This window comes from Erinaceus europaeus, chromosome 9 (genome assembly GCF_950295315.1).
Source record: "Erinaceus europaeus chromosome 9, mEriEur2.1, whole genome shotgun sequence".
In the NCBI taxonomy this organism is placed as follows: Eukaryota; Metazoa; Chordata; class Mammalia; order Eulipotyphla; family Erinaceidae; genus Erinaceus; species Erinaceus europaeus.
The window spans coordinates 94,166,537-94,186,302 of NC_080170.1; the positions used below are offsets into that span (position 1 = coordinate 94,166,537).

The 19,766-nt window shown below is 37.7% G+C and overlaps 1 protein-coding gene across 1 annotated transcript in view; it reads left to right on the forward strand.

Moving 5' to 3' along the window:
* MYH15 (myosin heavy chain 15) overlaps positions 1 to 19,766 on the forward strand; it is a 184,432-nt gene that overhangs the window by 52,447 nt on the left and 112,219 nt on the right. Inside the window, 3 exon segments of the mRNA XM_016187700.2 lie at positions 6,800 to 6,918; positions 15,511 to 15,660; positions 16,224 to 16,393. Coding sequence (XP_016043186.2) covers positions 6,800 to 6,918; positions 15,511 to 15,660; positions 16,224 to 16,393 — 439 coding nt within the window.

Genomic DNA, 19,766 nt, shown 5'->3' on the forward strand with positions numbered 1-19,766 from the left:
ATGGGTTTTCCTTTGTAGGTGACTCTTTGTTTTTCTCTTGCAGCCTTGAGGATCCTTTCTTTATCCTTATTCCTTTCCATTCTAAGTATGACATGTCTTGGTGTCTTTAGGTCTGGGTTAATTCTGTTTGGGACCCTCTGGGCTTCTTGAATCTTTATGTCTTTGGTGTTGTCTAGACTAGAGAAATTTTCAGCTGTTATGGCCTGGAGAATGCTTTCTTCCTCTCCTTCTCTTTCTTCCTCTGGTAAGCCAATAATGCGTGTATTGTTTCTTTTGAAGTCATCCCATAGGACTCTGTTGTTGTTTTCAGCATCTCTTAATCTCTTTTTGAGATCTCTTACTTCTTTTTTAGTTGTCTCTAATTCGTCCTCGATCTTGCTAATTCTGTCTTCAGCCTTATTGATTCTATTCTCTCTGCCCTCTACTGCTTTCTGGAGTTCATCTATTTTGTTGCCCTGTTCTGATATTGTTTTAGCTTGTTCAGCTAGTTGCCTTCTTAGCTCAGCGATTTCAGCTTTCAGCTCTCTAATAACCATAAGATTATTAGAATTTTCTTCCATATTCTCATTTGTTGTTCTTGCATTTCTGATTACAATTTTTTAAAATTCTTTACTCACTCCTGTTATTATTTCCTTAGCTAATGTTTGGATGTTGAACTCATTGTTTTGTGCTTCACCCTCTGGAGGACTTTTAGCTGGACTCTTATCCTGGTTCGAGTCTCCAATATTTTTTCTTGTTGTTTTAACCATTTTATATATTATGTTATGAGTTCCCTTTATCAGTACTTTTCAAATTATTGGTCACTGTTGCCTGGATTGACTTGTGTCTAAGTAAGTTAATTAAAGGGTTTACAGTGGTGGAAGTTAACAGTTTTTTCAATCCCTGAGTTGGAGCTCAGTGGTGTAAAAGCCTCTTTTTTTTTTTTTTCTTCCCTGTAGGCTATGGGAGCCTGAGGGCATTTAAACTATCAATAGGCTTCTTAGCTTAATCACTGACTCCTGACCAAGAGATAAAGCAGGGTGTGGCAGAGATAAACCAGTGGTTATGCAAAGAGACTTTCACAGCCTCTCAGCTATGCTACTGAGGTATAGGTCTTCTCCTGAGTTTCCCGGTTAGATCTCTGTCCCCTGGTGTCCCTCCCTGTTGCTGCTCCAGATTCTGAGGGTAGTAGCAATGGAGACTCAGAGTTGCACTTGGTGAGTCTCTGGGGAGTCCTCTCCTCCCTTCAGCTCTCCCCTTGTTGGTGGAGCAGACTGGAGGTGGTGTCTCCACTGATAAACTGTTGAACTGTTAGCAGTCACTTAATCTCTCTTTAGGCCCCTCTCTCCTCTCTGTCACCAGCCACGCGTGTTTGTACTCATGGGTGATTTACTGGGTTCCTGTGGTTATTCTAGTCCTGTCTTGTTTCGGTCCGGGTGGTCTCCTTTGGTATTCATAGTTGATCCGGGAGAGGAGAGGAGAGAGGAGTGTTTCTTTGTTTGTTTTGTCATTTTTTTACAACAGAACTACCACCAGGCCTTGCATCAGGTGTTCAGTAACTTTGTTAATAAAGTAATGAGTAAATTATGAATACATAGAAGACAAATTGAATGTCATTGCTATAACTACTTTTTCAGAATAGCCAGATTTTTGACTGATAAATTTGGATTGTGTTCCTTTTTTTGGATTTTTATCCTTTTCTTTATAATTAGTCACAGATAGTGCTCTACAGAAATAAAATTATTTAAAGGAGTTATAAAAGGAATTCCTTCATTCTTCTCCATCCCCTTAACTGTATCCAGGTAAAATCAGACTCTGTCGTCTTCAAAATGTACTTACCAAGCCTTCCCACCAGACTCTAAATAGTCATTCTCAAATTTAGCTGTACATTGGGATAAGCTGTGGAGCTTTCAGATTTCTGAATTACAGGCTTCACCTAGAACAAAGAAAATCAATCTCTGAGAGTTGAGTCAGGCATTGGAGTTGTTTTTGTTTTTATTCCTTATCTCCCTCCCTCATTTCCTCCCTCCCCCCTTCCTTCCTTCCTTCTTTCCTTCTTTCCTTCCTTCCTTCTTTCCTTCCTTCCTTCCTTCCTTCCTTCCTTCCTTCCTTCCTTCCTTCCATAATGGTTTGGTGCCTGCACAAGGACTCCATTACTCCCTGTGACTGCTTCTCTCTCTCTTTCTCCCCCCTCCTTTTTGTTTTTTTTTAGTGGGTGAGAAACAGAGATAGTGAGAGAAAGAGGGAAAGAGAGACAGAGAGAACAAGAGACACCCACAGCAAATGCACAGATGCTCAAAAAGCTTACCCCCTGCAGGCGGGGGTCGGGGGACTTGAGCTCTTGCCCTAGTGGATAGTCATGTGTATGCTGTACTGGGTGAGCCATAACCTGCCCCCTATTTCTTGCGTCTTTATAACTTGCCTGGTGACTCCAATGTGCAAGCAAGGTTGAAGACCACTGTAATAAGGTCATTTAAAAAACTTTTATTCTTCTGGGGAAAATTATAGAAATAGGCCTGGGCTTTCACTTCCTTCAGCAAGCCCAAACACTTATTTATTTTCCACACTAACATTTAAGAACCCCTGCTCTGGTTAAATGTTCCTCTTCCAGGTAGAACCATATCGTTTAATTAAACTTTATGGGACTACTCACAGGGTCTTGAGGGAATGATATTTATTATTGGGAGTTTTATAAAGCCTCTTTGGGGACTACCTCTGGTCATATGATATATTATAAATGTGTTTATAGACATTACTATGTTCATAGTAGTGCTTCCTAATGCCAGTAAGACATTTATTCACAAATCTAACTAAACTTTTTCATCTTCATTGGTAAACTGGAAACTTTCAGTGCAGATAAAGTTGCCTGTTTTTCTCCTCCTCCTCCTCCTTCTTTTCTTCTTCTCCTCCTCTTCCTTTCCCTCCTCCTCCTTTTTTAAAAAACACGACAGCCATTATTGTTTTCTGGTCACAAAGAAAGGAAGGCCTTGCATAATATATAATGTATAACCGTGGGATAAATCCAAGACATATTGCTCCTCAGCCTATAGTTATGTGACTGTCTCAGGAGTAGATGAGAAATAATGTAACATTCAATGCTGTTTTTGTTAAAGCTCAATGTGGGGTACTGTACAGAGGATTTTTGTTCCTGGATAAAAATAGACTCAATGGATTGTTGTTAACGCAGGGAAAAGGCTATGTGAGTTTTTACTTGTATTGTCCATTTGAATGCTTCCAAAACATAGAAAGCCTAGTTTACATCTTTTTTTGTTTTTCTGGACAGAGACTGGAGAATTGCTTATTTTTCTCATTGTTGGCTACTATTCTTTTTCACTAACATTCGTCAGGCATGTTTTCCTTTTAAGTATTTTCACTTTGAATTCACTTGCTAGAATCTCTTCCAGTTTACAAAGTCTATGATTTAGATCCACCTGAGTTCTTAAGCTTGAAATAATCAGGCTTTTATCTCCAAATATGGCACTCTTAGTAGCGATATATCAACATAGAATGGGCATGTCTGTCCAACTTTTGATTTTACCATTTAGTTTCTCAAATATGTCTTGTGTTTTGAAATAATTCACAGAAACTAAGTGATTAAGCCATTATTTTTTACATCAAGCAGGTATGCAGCTTGTAGAAACATGTATAATGCACATTGATTTTTTAATTACCAAGTAAATAAAATTATTTCAAGCTTTTAAGCCTTAGTGAGTATTTTAAGGACTATAACAAGTTGATATTGTTAATACAAAAGACACTTAGTTCTCTAATTGTCTTTTTGTGATTATTACTCAAGAAAATGTTGTGCTTCTTAGCAAAGTGGGGAAAGACTGCACTGGGTTCTGTTGTGAGACATTATTCTATGAAGAGATTGCATCAGATGTACTAACATATCTCAGATTTTGAAATGGAAGACGTAGCAGATAGGTCTTAGACAAAGAAATTGTTCCTTTTGTTTGATAACTGAAGAAAATCTACAATTTGAAATGTACTTATAAAGTTCTATGACATTCATTTTTGTTACTGTCATTTTTCAGTACTTGATGTGATGCATGCACATTGGATTTTTCTTCTAATAGCACTCATTTGTCACTTCTTACCTTAGGAAATAGCAGCACTGTTATAGAAGTGCAATTGTATGCATTGCTAGTATTCTTTTTGAGCAGCAGAGGGTACTCTGGAGCAAACAGAAATTTCAAAGGAAAACCAGTTTTTTTAATTCATTTGTTTTTTTGATAGATAATGCATCAATTTCTGTTGAATGATGGTGGTCTTTATTTATCAAATTACATGGCCCAAATCCCTGTCTTAAAGAACCTACAAACATATATGTAGAATAAAAAAATATATAAATAATAATGATGAGATTTTCTTTTTCTTTTACATATATACTTTATTGCCATTAGGTTATTTAGGTTATTGCTAAGGGCTTGGCATCAGCACACAAATCCACCACTCCCTGGTGGCTCTTTCTTTCTTTCTTTCTTTCTTTCTTTCTTTCTTTCTTTCTTTCTTTCTTTCTTTCTTTCTTTCTTTCTATTGTATTTGATAGGACAGAGATAAATTGAGAGGGGAGAAAGAGAGAGGAAGATAAACACCTGAAGACAGATTTCATAACTCATGAAGCACCCTGGGTCCTTGTACACGGTAATGTGTGTGCTTAACCAGGTGTGCCACTGCCTGGCCCCTAAATGAAGTTTTCTATGTGCTCCTGATTAATATTTCCTTTTAGAAAAGTGCTATTTTTTAACACTTAAAAAATTAAGCTCTAATTAACATACCATAAAATTCCTCTCTTTGGGGGTCGGGCGGTGGCGCAGTGGGGCAAAGTGCAAGGACCGGCGTAAGGAGCCCGGTTGGAGCCCCCAGCTCCCCACCTGCAGGGGAGTCGCTTCACAGGCGGTGAAGCAGGTCTGCAGGTGTCTATCTTTCTCTCCCCCTCTCTGTCTTCCCCTCCTCTCTCCACTTCTCTCTGTCCTATCCAACAACGAACAACATCAACAATGGCAATAATAATAACCACAACGAGGCTACAACAAGGGCAACAAAAGGGGGAAAAATGGCCTCCAGGAGCGGTGGACCATTCGTGGTGCAGGCACCGAGCCCAGCAATAACCCTGGAGGGAAAAAAAAAAAATTCCTGTCTTTAAATATACAATTCAATGAGTTCCAGTATATTCACAGGGTTATGCAACCATCACTACTATGTAACTCCAGAACATTTCATAACTCCAAAAATTAATTTTCTGCCCACTAGGAGTTACTCTTCATTTTCCTAACCCCTAGAAAATACAAATCTACTTTCTTTCTGTATGGATTTGCTTATTCTGAGACTGCTCATATAAATTAAATCATATAACATGTGGCCTTTTCATGTCTGTTTTCTTTCTATTATTATAATGTTTTGAAGTTTCATCTACATTATAGTACCAATACTTTATTCCAAGTTTCACCCACATTTTTACTGATATGAATAATGCTATTAGGAACATTTGTGAACATTCTTTTTTAGTGCTAATGTTTTATTTCAACTTGGTATATTCCTAGGTATATTTCTGGGTCTTAAAGTGACTCTGTTTTACATTGCATAGTTGTCATTCTATTTTCCACAATAGCTGTATACCATGTTACATTCCAACCAGCAAAGTATAACCAGTTTTTCCACATCTCCACCAATACTTTTTGCCTTTTTCTTTCTTTAATTTTTTAAATTATCTTTATTTATTGAATAGAGAGGGACAGAAATTGAGAGGCTAGGGGGAAATAGAAAGGGAGAGAGAAAGCAGATTCCTGCAGCCCTGTTTCACCACTTGCAAAGCCTTCCCCTTGCAGATGGGGACTGGGGGCTCACACCTGAGCCCTTGCACATTGTAACATACACACTCAACCAGGTGCTCCACCACCTGGCCCCGTAGTTGCCTTTTTAACTATGGATATTTTAGTGGGTGCAAAGTGACATTTCATGATTAATTTACATTTCTTTTTTATATATTTATTTATCCCCTTTTGTTGCCCTTGTTGTTTTACTGTTGTAGTTATTGCTGTTGTTGTTGGATAGGACAGAGAGAAAAGGAGAGAGGAGGGGAAGACAGAGAGGGGGAGAGAAAGATAGACACCTGCAGACCTGCTTCACCGCCTGTGAAGCAACTCCCTTGCAGGTGGGGAGCTGGGGGTTCGAACTGGATCGTTACACCGATCCTTTAAGCTTTGAGCCACCTGCGCTTAACCCGCTGCACTATCGCCTGACATCTGATTGATTTACATTTCAGAGAAAAAATATTTTAAATATTTAAGAAACAGGCAATTACTTCAAAACTGCACTCTATCTTGCTGTATCAGTTAAAACATGGTATGCTGAGTGTTCAGGTCCTGGAATCTTGGCAGAGGAGGACCTAGGTGGGGAGGGGGTTACAGCATTATGTAAAAAAACCGAGAAATGTTACACATGTACGAACTATTGTATTTTGCTATTGACTGTAAACCATTAATCCCCCCCCCCCCCCCCCCCCCCGTGAATGAAAAAAAAATCATGCCATTCTTTGGGTAGTCTTTTTGGGTATAATGGAATGAATTTGAACTTTTTTTTTCTTTCTCTTTTTTAAAGATTTTATTTATTTATTTATGAGAAATGACAGGAAAGAGAGAAAGAACCAGACATTACTCTGGTACATGTGCTGCCAGGGATTGAACTCAGGACCTAGTGCTTGAGAGTCCAATGTCTTATCCACTGTGCCACCTCCCAGACCATACTGCTTTTCCTTCTCTCTCTCTCCCCCCCCCCCCTTTATTTCCTCCTTATTTCTCTCCTTTCTGTTGACCAGGTGCTGATAAAGCTGCTTTCCTCATGGGCATTATCTCTTCTGATTTGGTGAGGGGCTTGATTCATCCTAGAATCAAAGTTGGTAATGAGTATGTTACTAGAGGTCAAACTCTTGAACAGGTAAGATGATACTTCAAAATCATAATGACTTGATAATGTCATACTACTTAAAAACATATGGCACTTTACTATTTTCTACTTCCAATGATGTTTCTATTAAAAAAAAAAGGACAGAAAAACAACTACTGTGATAGACTTTCCAAATGTTTTCATTTGTAATGCATGCTACAGTAAATGCTCTTGTGTTAAGAATCTTACTACTTTGAAATAAACCATTTTGACACTTTTTCCTTAGGTAACAATTCTCTTTGCAGATTCAGGCAAGCTCTTTATTTGTTGTGATCAGCTCCTTTGTTATCCAGCTTAGAAGCTTTTGAAAACTATTGGCTCCTCTCATGAATTAAAAAGTAACAAAGTGGTATCCCTCACCTGTTTGGAATATTCACCTCCTAGAATAGCAGACACATATTAATTGAAAAAGGTTTCAGAGTTTATGCTAGTAGTATTTGAAGGGAGAAAGGGTTGACAACAAAAATGAGATAAAGCTCATGTATATTTTGTTCATTGTTCAAGAGATTTATAACATTTTATTTATATAACATTGTCTCATAACACTTAATATGTGCATGTGCATATATATATATCAGTATCTATATAATCTATACCAACATTATATCCATCTCTATATACGAAATTTTAGATATACAGTGTTGTAATTCAGTGTCTCTATTTGCTACATTTTTGCCCCCCCCCCAAGTTATTGCTGGGGTTGGTGCCTGAATGATTCCACTACTCCCAGTGAATAGCTTTGTCTTCCTTCCTTCCTTCCTTCCTTCCTTCCTTCCTTCCTTCCTTCCTTCCTTCCTTCCTTTCCTCTCTTTTTTCTTTATTTCCTCTCTTTTTTCTTTCCTTCTTTTTGTGTCTTCCTTTTGGTAGAAAGTGAGAGAAGGAGAGATAGAGAGAGAAGAGACACCTGCATCAATCCTCTATTTGTGAAACTTCCCCACTCAGGTGGAACTAGGAGCTAGGTTCGAGGTTCTCATATATGATAGTTTGTGTGCTCTAATAGGTAAGTCACCACTCAGCCCCCTATTCTACATTATGATTACCACCAAAAGTCCAGTTTTCATCCACCATCATATCATTGATTTCCTTCCCCAACATGCCTATTTCCTATCCTCCTTTCCTTTTGGTGACCACCATTTCCTTCTTATTTTGTATAATAGAATGCTTTTTCTTTGTTTGTACTTTTAGTGTGTGTGTGTGTGTGTGTGTGTGTGTGTGTGTGTGTGTGTGTATTTAAGGCATGTAACTTTATATTTTGACCTCTGTATATTAAGATCACCACTCAAAGTCTAGTTTCCTTCAAAAACCATACAATTCACATAGTTTTATTATTATTACTTTAAAATTTTTTATTTATAAAAATGAAACATTGACTAAACCATAGGATAAGAGGGGTACAACTCCACACAGTTCCCACCACCAGAACTCTGTATACCATCTCCTCCCCTGATAGCTTTCCTATTCTTTAACCCTCTGGGAGTATGAACCCAAGGTCATTGTGGGATGTAGAAGAATGAAGGTCTGGCTTCTGTAATTGCTTCCCCACTGAACATGGGCGTTGACAGGTTGACCCATACTCCCAGCCTGTCTCTCTTTTTTCCTAGTGGGGAAGGGCTCTGGGGAAGTGGAGCTCCAAGGCACATTAGTGGGGTTGTCTATCCAGGGCAGTCTGATTGGCATCATGCTAGCATCTGGAACCTGGTAGCTGAAAAGAGAGTTAACATACAAAGCCAAACAAATTGTTGAACAATCATGGACCTAAAGGCTGGAATAGTGCAGATGAAAAGTTGGGGGGTCCTCCATTTTGTAGATAGTTAGCAGGCATATTTTAGTTATATTCCAAAGGGCCTGTTGCTATACTATTTTTTTTTTCTTTTTCTTTTTTCCCCTGAGCCTGAAATCTGATATGCAGGTGGATCCAAGTTATTGTCTGTGGAGATGATGTAATGGCTGGAAAAAGGACCAGAAAACTGGATCAGGGAAGAGAGTAGCTCCCTAATATGGGAAAGGGGTATAAATATTGTTGACTGTAAACCCCATCAATTTGATGTGATCTGGGGCCCATAATCAGCTTAGGAGCCTATGTGACCTCTGCATCCCTATAGATCTGAGCTCACATTCTGTGGTCATGAGTAGGAACATTCCAAGCTGCCTCAATATCGACCCGTCTTCCACAGGTGTAACAGAGAATATGTTGTCCATCCTCCCTACAGAGGATGGAACATTCTCTACCATTGTTGATCCAAGTTGAGGGCGAGGTCCTATGGAGGTCCACAAAGGGGTCTATTGTGTTGTTCCTGAGAGAAATGACCAGTAACAATGGAGAGAGGGATTTATTTGGGGTCTAGGCCCATCATGTCTGTTTGGGAATCTTAGGACTCCCCGATTAGGATGCCAATCCACATACTTTTAATCTGTCTCACATTATCTTCTCTTTAGTAACCACTATTTTGTTGTTTTCTTTGTTTGCTCTATCTTTATTTTATCATCCTCTTAAAATTTTACTGTGTGTTTATCATGACATTCAGATATAATTTTCTATGTATATGATCTTCTATTTTGGATTTAACACACTCTTGAATTTTATATATTTTTTTCTCCCATCCCTGATGTTTCACTTTGTATCTTTATCTACTGGTCTTTTATCTTAATGCATCTGTTATATAGTTTTGCCTAATTTTGTTGTTTTAATTAAGTTTGCTACTTATGTCTTTTGCTACTTTTTGTGCTTTGTTTATTGGTAAGAAATCTAATTCTTTCATTAGATGTATAAATTTTCTCCCCCTCCCTTCTCAAATTCTCTCTGTCTCTATCCAGAATAAATAAATAGAAATATATTTAAAAATAAAACAAATAAAAATATTTTTAAAAAATGAAAGAAAGAAATGCTACCAAGATGGTACTTGTCAATGTTTCTGACCTAGTGAATATCCCTAAAGCTTAAAGCTTTCTTGTTTTCATTCAAATGACATCAGAATGATAAGTGGAGTTCCTTCACCTATGATGTGGACACTTTAGGAGCTAGTATTACTGCTCTAAGTACCTAGTGGAGTAAGTTTGTGTATGGACCTTTTAAGTGCAGGTTCTCCATTCCCAGTAGTTCTTTGGTTCTTCTATGTGTATTTCTTATATATCTTCAGTACTGAGGATCTGGGTGTACATCTCTGCTAAACCTAATTAAAGGGGTGGCATGCCCAACAAAGGCACATGTCTCTACCCATTACCATTTTTTAGTTACATAAGCTGTATAAAGGGAAAATATAACAGGTAAAGAAAGTATATCTGTCTTAATAGCTGAGGACTAGATGGGACAACCACGTCTAGTATTATTCAGTTGGTGAGGCCTAGTCAAATTATACCCTTTCCTACAAGGAGACTGAGAACTGTAATCTCTCTGGAAAGAATAGGTTAGTGAAGACACAGATTTTTCTCTATCACATATAATATATATGAAACATTCAAATATATTACCTCCTTATGTTCTTACAATATGAAGAGGAAAGCAGGGCAGGAAGGCTTAACTCATGTTTTTCAAACTGAGGAAACAAAAGGTTACTGAACATAAAGAATGTTGCAAAGGACATGCAGTTAACATCTGAGAGACACAGATAGCCATATTCCCTGTATCTTTAAAATATGTAAATGAGACCAACATATCTAAAGGTGTAAATGTTTGACAAAAGGTAATTATGTTGACTATCAATAGCCTAATAAGATATTTGATATGCCTATGTTATTCAAAACATTTCAACAACTAGCAAAGTCAATTTCCTAGTTTTATTTGCTCTGTTAATAGTTCTGTCTCTGCCATACTCTCAGGTATACTGAATGTGCTTACATTTTTGTTCTCTCTGAAAACTTGAGCTCTTTGACACCATAGACTATATTTAATCTGTCTTAGTATTCTCAGCATCTAGGAGAGAGCCCTGAAAACTAAATGGAATTAAACTTGAACAATGATCAGCAAGATATGTAGGTGAGCTATTTACTGGTAGTGAGGTAGAGGTGTTTAGCAGTTCCTTTCTTTTTTTTTTTTTTAAAAAAAACATATTTGCCAAAACATGCATGCATGCATGATATGCTGTGATTATAAAGAAAGGACTTCCTTTGTATAAAACTAATGGTCCTATAGAAAGACTGAAGTTAAACCTTTGCCTCCTTAATACTGTCTTCTTAGAGACTGAGTTGCCACACCAACCTTTCCTGTGATAGAATCAGTGAAGCAAGCTAATATATTATTGTTCAACACTAAAAGAAAAAAAAATCCCCACCCTTCATTTCATATTCAACTCCCCCCGCCGATCCAGCCGACAGAGTAAGAAAGCACAATGTAAGGATTTTCTTTTCTAGGAATTTATAGAGACAATCGTCACTGCTAAGAATAGAGTTGATGGCAATTGCAAAAGATGGAAAAAATTTTTGCAGTGTTAACACTATACAGAATTTGTTCTATCTTTAATGCTAACTGGGATCTTGGTCAACTATCTTCATCTCTCTGAACACCCCACTTATGGAAATTGAATTCCTCAGTGTCTCACTGGAGGGGTGGTCGACATTTTTACTTGTGAGAGTGTCCCGTACATTGTATGATGTTTTGCATTTCTACTCCCAGGTACTAAGATTCAGAAACACTCTCATTTTCATTAAAAAAATTATTTATTTATTTGTTTTACCTTTTGTTGCCCTTGTTGTAATTATTATTATTGTTGTCATAGTTAGATAGGACAGAGAGAAATGGAGAGAGGAGGGGAAGACAGAGAGGGGAAGAAAAGACAGACACCTGCAGACCTGCTTCACTGCTTGTGAAGCTGCAGGGGAGTCAGGCGCTTGAACCGGGATCCTTACCCCTGTCCTTGCGTTTCCCGCCACGTGCGCTTAACCCAATGTGCTACCTCCGGACCCCTTCAGTTATTTTAATTTTAAGAAGATGCATAATGCTGATAAAACAGTAACAATCAGTAGCAACTGATTATCAACTGGATGCTATCTTAAGTGCTTTGTATGGTTACTTCATTCAATCTAACAGCAAAGTAGATCTTATTTGTTGTTGTTATTACTTTAAATGATGCTGGGGGTTGAAGCAAGGACTTTCACAAGTTCTATACTGCTAAGTGATTTCTTCAGCCTAAATATATATATGGAGAGAGAGAGAGAGAGGGAGGAGTGAGGGGGTAGGAGAGATGAAGAGACAGAGAAAACATAGGGAGAGGGGCCATGTGGTGGTGCACCTGGTTGCACATGTTACAATGTGCAAGGACACAGTTTGAGCCCTCAGCCCCCACCTGCAGGGGTAAGGCTTTGCTAGTGGTGAAACAGTGTTGCAGGTGTCTCTCTTCCTCTCTCTACCATTCCCTTTCATCTTGATTTCTGGCTGCCTCTATCCAATAAATAAATAAAGATTATCAGAGAGAGTGAGAGACAGAGAGAGAGAACAGAGAGAGAGAGACACCAAAGCACCAGTCCACCATCTATGGAGCTCTTTTTGGCTGTCCCATGCATTTTCGTGGTGGTGGGGATTGAAACAAGGCCCTCACTCACCATAAGGTGTGCTGTCAAACTATCTCCTAGCCCCAAAGTTGATCTTATTCATAGCTACACTGTATAGTTAGAAACAGTGAAAAGATTAACTTCTCAAAGTAATACCACCCACTAAGAAGTGCTGGAATGAGGATTAGGAAGTGAAAGCAGATGGAAAGAGAAGTCCAAGTGCCAAGTGTTATACTATGTACATATGCATCCTCTGTCTCTGTGACTCTCTCCCAACAATCCTGAGATATTCATATTTTATTTTATTTTTTCTTTTTTTACCAGAGCATTGCTCAGCTCTAGCTCATGCTGGTGCGGGGGATTGAACCTGGGACTTCAGAGCTTCTGGCAAGAGAGTCTCTTTACATAATCATTATGCTATCCACCCCGCCCTATATTTTAGTATTTTTATTTATAGATGAGGAAAACATGACTTAAGGTTGAAAAAATGTGACCATTTGACTCCACAATTTATTGTTTTAATATTATATACAATGCACCATTGCCCCCCACTAGTAAAAAATGTTTGTGTGGTTATTTTGAAAAGAGCTGGTAAGACAGGAGTGTTTTTTTTTTTGGGGGGGTCTCCAAGTAGTGGAAATGTTGATTTAGCTGATGCCTCAGTCACTGGACAGAATGTGATGAAAATGATTATTCAGCAGTATATTGGTTTATCGGTTTCATCTATTCATTCAGCAGGCATGATATCATCACTTTCTCCCTCTCTCCAGGCTTTCTCCCAGTGTTTCTTTGTTGTTCTCTATGCCTGACAAAACTACTTCTACTTCTAGAGTATTTTGGAATTTAAAGAAGAAAGTCATGTTCTTTTTTAAAACCATTTTTTATTTGTGATTACTAGTGGTTTACAAGATTGTAAGATGACAGGGTATGGTTCTACAGTACCCACCACCAAAGTTCTGTGTACTTATTCTCCCAAAGATAGCCATGATCATTCTCACAAAGTCTTAGAAATTGTTTGTTAGAAATAGTATTTTTTTTTATTGAGGGGGCTAATGCTTTACAGTAGATTCATTACATATGCATACATTTCCAGGCCCTCAAAGTTTTCTCCCTTTTCTCCTTCCCCTTCCCTTCCCAGAATCCTTTGCTTTGGTGCAATAAACCAGGTCCATTCCATGTAGTCATATTCTTTTTAAAATTTCATTGTGACTGCTGTAGACAGAATGTGATTTCCTTACTGCCCCAGGGGGATAAAAAAACATTCTTAGTACTTTATTTGTGTGGTTGTGTTCTTGACGCTGGAGAAAACCAAAAACCAAAAAACAACTGTGATGCCATCAGGCTTATGGAATACTGTGGAAATGACTCAAGATAACTGATCAGAGAGTGAATGACTCATAAGTAAATCACCACCAGACACCAACTGGCTTCTGTTGCATGCTCTCTCCTGGGCAGCTGAAGGAGGGATGTGATAGGCCTATTTTAAATGTTAAGTGGTTGGAGCACATTCTGCTCCTAGGCTTGGAGGCTGTCCAGCTGAAATTTACTCCTAAGAGGAGTCTGTCAGAAACCTGTTACTACAGCAGAGCGGCTTTGCATCCTGGAAGTAGGATCTGTATTTGTACAGCATAATCCAGGCACAGAGGTTGGAGCTCTCCCTAGTAGGTTTAATACTACTTTAGAGCCTTTGACACACCTCCAGGGAGGGAATGCTGTTTGAACTTTACAATAGGAGAACCTAAGCAGAATGATGCACTAAATTGCCATTCTCCCTACAGATAGTTGAAAGCAACTTCAGGAGCAGAAGTAATAAAAAAAAGTAGGAGCTGAGGCTAAAAAGAACCTTAGGAACATTATTTCAGATGAAGATACTGCAGCCCTGAGAGTATAGGTCACTCACCAAAGGATATACAGTTTATTCATAGCAGCAGCAAGAAGAGCAGGAAATAGGATTAAAATTCCAGCTTCCCAACCTAGTATACCTGCATTTTCTTGGCTTTATGGTATGGTGCAGAGGAATCCCCAGGGGATTGTGTTAGAGTACAAATTCTGACTCAGGTCTGAGACCAGATGCTGCATGCTGAGAGTTGGCATCTCTAGCTTTGTTCTTTTTTTCCTCAGGATTGAGGTCTTTTGTGGTTCTGTACACATTGTAGGATTTTTTTTTTTGTTCTGTTTCTATAAAAAGTATGTAGTTTTCAGGTGTACAGGTTTTTACACTGGCTAAATTTATTCACATTTAAAAATATTCACATTTTATTCTTTTTGGAGCAATTGTTATTTGGTACTAATCTCCTTGCTGGTACAAAGTGCAACAGATTTCTGTATATTGCTTTTGTAGCTTGAGTTTTTTACTGTATTTATTTCTTATTTCTTAGTGTGTGTGTGTGTGTGTGTGTGTGTGTGTATGTGTGTGTGTGTGTGTGTGTGTGTGTGTGTGAGAGAGAGAGAGAGAGAGAGAGAGAGAGAGAGAGAGAGAGAGATGCAGTCCTCTGGGTTTTTCTGTTCATAAAACCAAATAGAGGCTGTTTAAGTCTGGCCAGTACAAATAACATTTATTTTTTCTTCTGGCTTTATCTAGGACTTCCAATACCATGTTGAATAAAAGTGGGGGTACTTGTGTTACTCTTTCTGATCTCAGAGGAAAAGCTTTCAGCTTTTCACTGTTGAGTATAATTTTTAGTTGTAAGAACTGGCATTTTAACAAATTCTCAGGTGATGTTGATGCTGCAGGTCTTATGACCACATTTAGAATAATAGCTTTGAGAACACATTGCCATACCACTCCAAGATGTTTGTTTCTTTGATAGGAGAAATATGAATTCTCTTACTGGAAGAAGGAGGCAACTTTGGTAGGGGAGCATCAAGCCAGATCGCCTCCTTTCCCCTTCTTGTCTTCCTCTCTTTACCTGTCTTCTTTTCTTCTCTTTGTATCCTTTCATTTTATTGTATTTTCTCTCATATGTCATCTCAACAGCATGATAATACTAGAGAAAGTAAATATGTCCTGATTTTACTACAAGGTTGTTGCTGATAGAGAATGCCCAGGGTCAAAATTAACACTGTTGTCAGATGGAATGCTTTCCATGTGATTTCTAGGTGACCAGCACTGTTGGTGCCTTGTCCAAGTCAATATATGAAAGGATGTTTAAATGGTTGGTGGCACATATCAATAGGGCTCTGGATATCAGCCTGTCAAGGCAGTTTTTTATTGGCATTCTTGACATCACTGGTTTTGAAATCCTTGATGTAAGTATGTGGTAAGAACATAGTTAATGAATATTTACAAGATTAGAAACTGTGTATCAAACATGAGAAAATGTAGACAAATTATGATGCATTTCACTCTGTGCAAATTTTAACATCTACTTCCATTGCATAGAGGTGTTAATATATTGATTATAATTAATAACAATACATTAAGTCTGTCTCATATAAGTGTAAATAGAGGTAGATAACTCTTGTCATTTAGAATTTTAGCATTTTAAGTGTTATTTTATAGAAATAATCTCTAGTCTGTGGATATATCTAAAGGAGAATTTAATAGAACATTTGTTACTTTCAAGGTTGACAGCATATGATTAGGTTATGATTTTCCTCTTTAATTTTTTTCTAGATGAACTCCACTTTTATTGTGTTTTTTTTATTGAGGTATATTTGACAGTTAAAATGAATACTTTGGTTAGTTGATAGCCATATATGTTGTGAAATAATCAATACAGTCAATAGAATTAACATATCTATCCCCTCGGATAGTTATCACTTTCTCCATTTTTATTTTCTTTTTCTCTTACCCACTCCTGTCTTTAAAGTATAACAGCCTTGAGCAACTTTGTATTAATTTTACCAATGAAAAATTACAACAGTTCTTCAATCAACACATGTTTGTTCTGGAGCAAGAGGAATATAGAAAAGAAGGTATTGATTGGGTGCCCATTGACTTTGGTCTGGATTTACAAGCCTGCATAGATCTTATTGAAAAGGTAATAACAGTTTCCCTTCTCATCTGTTTTCATTTTAAGGAGGATTGTCACTGCATTCCATGTTGATCCATGTCCGAACTCAGACTCTTTCAGGGGAGGGGAAATGGGGCTGGAGAACGCGGCACATTTTCTCTTAATGGTCTTTGTGTGCAGCACCCATGACGTTCTAACTAAACTCCCATGTCAGTTACACTACTCCATCATCTCTAACACAGACTGTCGCTCCACATTTGCTGCTTATGCATGGCCTCTACTCTTCATGCATGAGGAAACTTGTCGAGATTAAAAAATAGTCATGCTCTTGACTGGAAAACACAGTGCTGAAAATAGGGGCATGGTAGGGCCTAACTGATTAACATAAGGTGAATATGTGGACCCAAAGCAGCTTAACCAAATTTGGCAAATTAGCATGCAAACAAACAGCTGCCATAAATCCTCAAGGCCACTACCTTGCAGGATGCAGTTTGTTTACTTAATTGGACAAGTACCAGTTAGTTTAAGTAATTTATGACTATACTTCACGGCTTATTAGTAAATTAGCTACAGTGAGTGTATGGTTTCTGAATGCAGTGGTGTTATTTGTACTCTGAAATCTTTTTGCATGCTCTGGGACATATTAGCCAGTTTTGCTGAAGGGAATATTGTATGGTCTTTTCTGTGGCTTTGTCCATAGGAGCAAGCATGGGAGAAATATTAGCAGTTACAAGTCTCTTGCATCTTGCTATAACAGAGGATTGCAGTTGATTCTGGGGAGAGGTCTGGGTCTGCGAAAGCCGAGTCCTCTTACCTTTCTGAAGATTTTAGCTTTAATTTTTAATCTTTTGTCACATTTGATTCTCAACTCTGTCAGGAAGGAGCCTGTGTGACTAACATATTGTTGCCATTTATGAGTTTCGAATTTCATCAACTGTCTGATCAGTTATATTTATGTAGATGAAACTAAATTTTACCTTAAAATGGACATTATTTTATTTCTTTTTAAAAGATTTTTTAAAAATATATCTTTATTTCTTGGATAGAGACGGTCAGAAAACAAGAGGGAAGGAAGTCTGGTGGTAGCGCAGTGGGTTAGGCACACGTGGCGTGAAGTGCAAGGACAGTCTTAAAGATCCCAGTTCGAGCCCCTGGTTCCCCACCTGCAGGGAAGTCGCTTCACAGGCGGTGAAGCAGGTCTGCAGGTATCTATCTTTCTCTCCCCCTCTCTGTCTTCCCCTCCTTTCTCCATTTCTCTTTCCTATCCAACAGCAACGACATCAATAATAACAACAATAATAACTACAACAAGAATAAAAACAAGGGCAACAAAAGGGAAAATAAATTTAAAAAAAGGAAAGAAATCAAGAGGGAAGGGGGAGGTAGAGAGGGAGAGAGACAGACATCTGTAGCACTACTTCACCACTCTGGAAGCTTTTCTCCTGAAGGTGGGGACCAAGGGCTTGAACCTGGGTCCTTGAGCATTGTAACATGTGCACTCAACCAGGTGCGCCACCACTTGGCCCCCATTACTTAATTTCTAACAGGAGTGTTACATTGTATTTATTATTTATTTACTTATTTATTTATTTAGTATGTGTGTTTTATTGTTGTTGTTGTTGTTATTGATGTTGTCATTGTTGGGTAGGACAGAGAGAAATGGAGAGAGGAGGGGAAGACATATAGGGGGTGAGAAAGACACCTGCAGACCTGCTTCATCACCTGTGAAGCGACTCTCAGCAGATGGGGAGCCGGGGGCTCCAACCGTATCCTCCCGTGGGTCCTTGTGCTTTGCGCCAGGTGCACTTAACCAGCTCCGCTACCGCCGGATTCCCTGCTTTTATTTTATATCCTGTGAACTTCCTGGGTGAAGGGTGGCCTGATAAAAAAAAATAATAATGAGTTGATTAAAAATAATTATGACCTAGCCACAATCTGGTAATGGTTTACTGACACAGCTGAAGCTGCAGTTTTCTCATTAGAAATAAGAAAGAACTGGAGCTCTTTAAAGGGACCAATTTAGCTTCTGGCATTTCTTGCCTGTGCTGTCTACTTACTCTGATTATGACAAGATATCACTTTCAGGTCGAAAATTAGAACACAGACATTATTCAGGTCTTGAGAGATTTGTGAATATTACTAATTTTTAGTAGAGCTGAACCTATTGTCACAGTCACTGCACACTCAGTTATTTCAAATAACATGCTACTAATATGGATATAATTTTCTATTATATTTTTGACTGGTGTAAAGGGAAAAACGGGGGAAAAACTGACCAGATGATAGAAGAAGAATATTAAGTCTTTGACTATGATTTCAAGATATGAGAACTATCAAAACATTTCTTGAAATCAATCTGTATTTTAAAAAAAGATGTATTGTGTTGGCTCAGGCTGTGTGAAGATTTGTAGTAAATATTAATGATAAAACTAACTCTTTGAAATAGAATGAATCATGGGGTCTTTTTATAGTCAAAGGAAGTAAAATATATCAATATGTATAAAATGTCTTAGAGCTTTTATTATGTGAATATATAAGAAAAAAGAACTTTTATACATAGTTTAAATGTTTTAAGTTTAGAAAAAAGTACATATCAAACTAAGAATGTATTTTGACATTAACTTTGATTATTAATTTGGTCTTCAGTCATATATATATATAGATAGATACACACACATATATATATACACATATATACACATATACATATATATGCAGTGAGCAAATCTATTATAGGATTAGGTCACAATTATTTTATTACTTGAAATAATCTAGCTTGTTTAGAATTTAAGCACAAGAAATTTACATATTAGCAAACTAACATGATTACATATTTAGGTTTTCATAGATACTGATAAAACAGATCATTGCTATTATTATTCTAACAAATACATTCAGAATTATATATTGGAAATTAAAAAATTGACAAGTCACTGATCATCACTGATTTTTAGTGGTTCTGGGGTTCAAACCTGAGATCTCTTACATGTATGTCCTGTTCACAACCACTGCACTGTCTCCCTAAAGCTTACATGTAAGTATCAAGATGTAGTCTTCAGAGACTACAGCCTTTTGCTAGTAATTCAGCTTTTGGAGAAAAGTCTTTTTCAGGATGAGATTAGAATAAGGTTTTAAAATTCTGCCAATTGTGAGAGAAAATTAACTTTAATCATCTATTCTGGCTTTGAATTCAAACTGTCTTGCCTAATTTGATCACATTTGCAACTTTTTTACTTGCCTTGATATGAATAAATTCTGATTGTTTCTGTTTACTTGTACATCACAAGACAACAGGAATTTTTCATGTTCTAGTTGTGAATTGTATCAGATATCTCAAATAAGCTTCTAGAATACTTTGCATTCTGGTAGTTTGTTGTCAGTAAGTGCTCTTATTTCTCA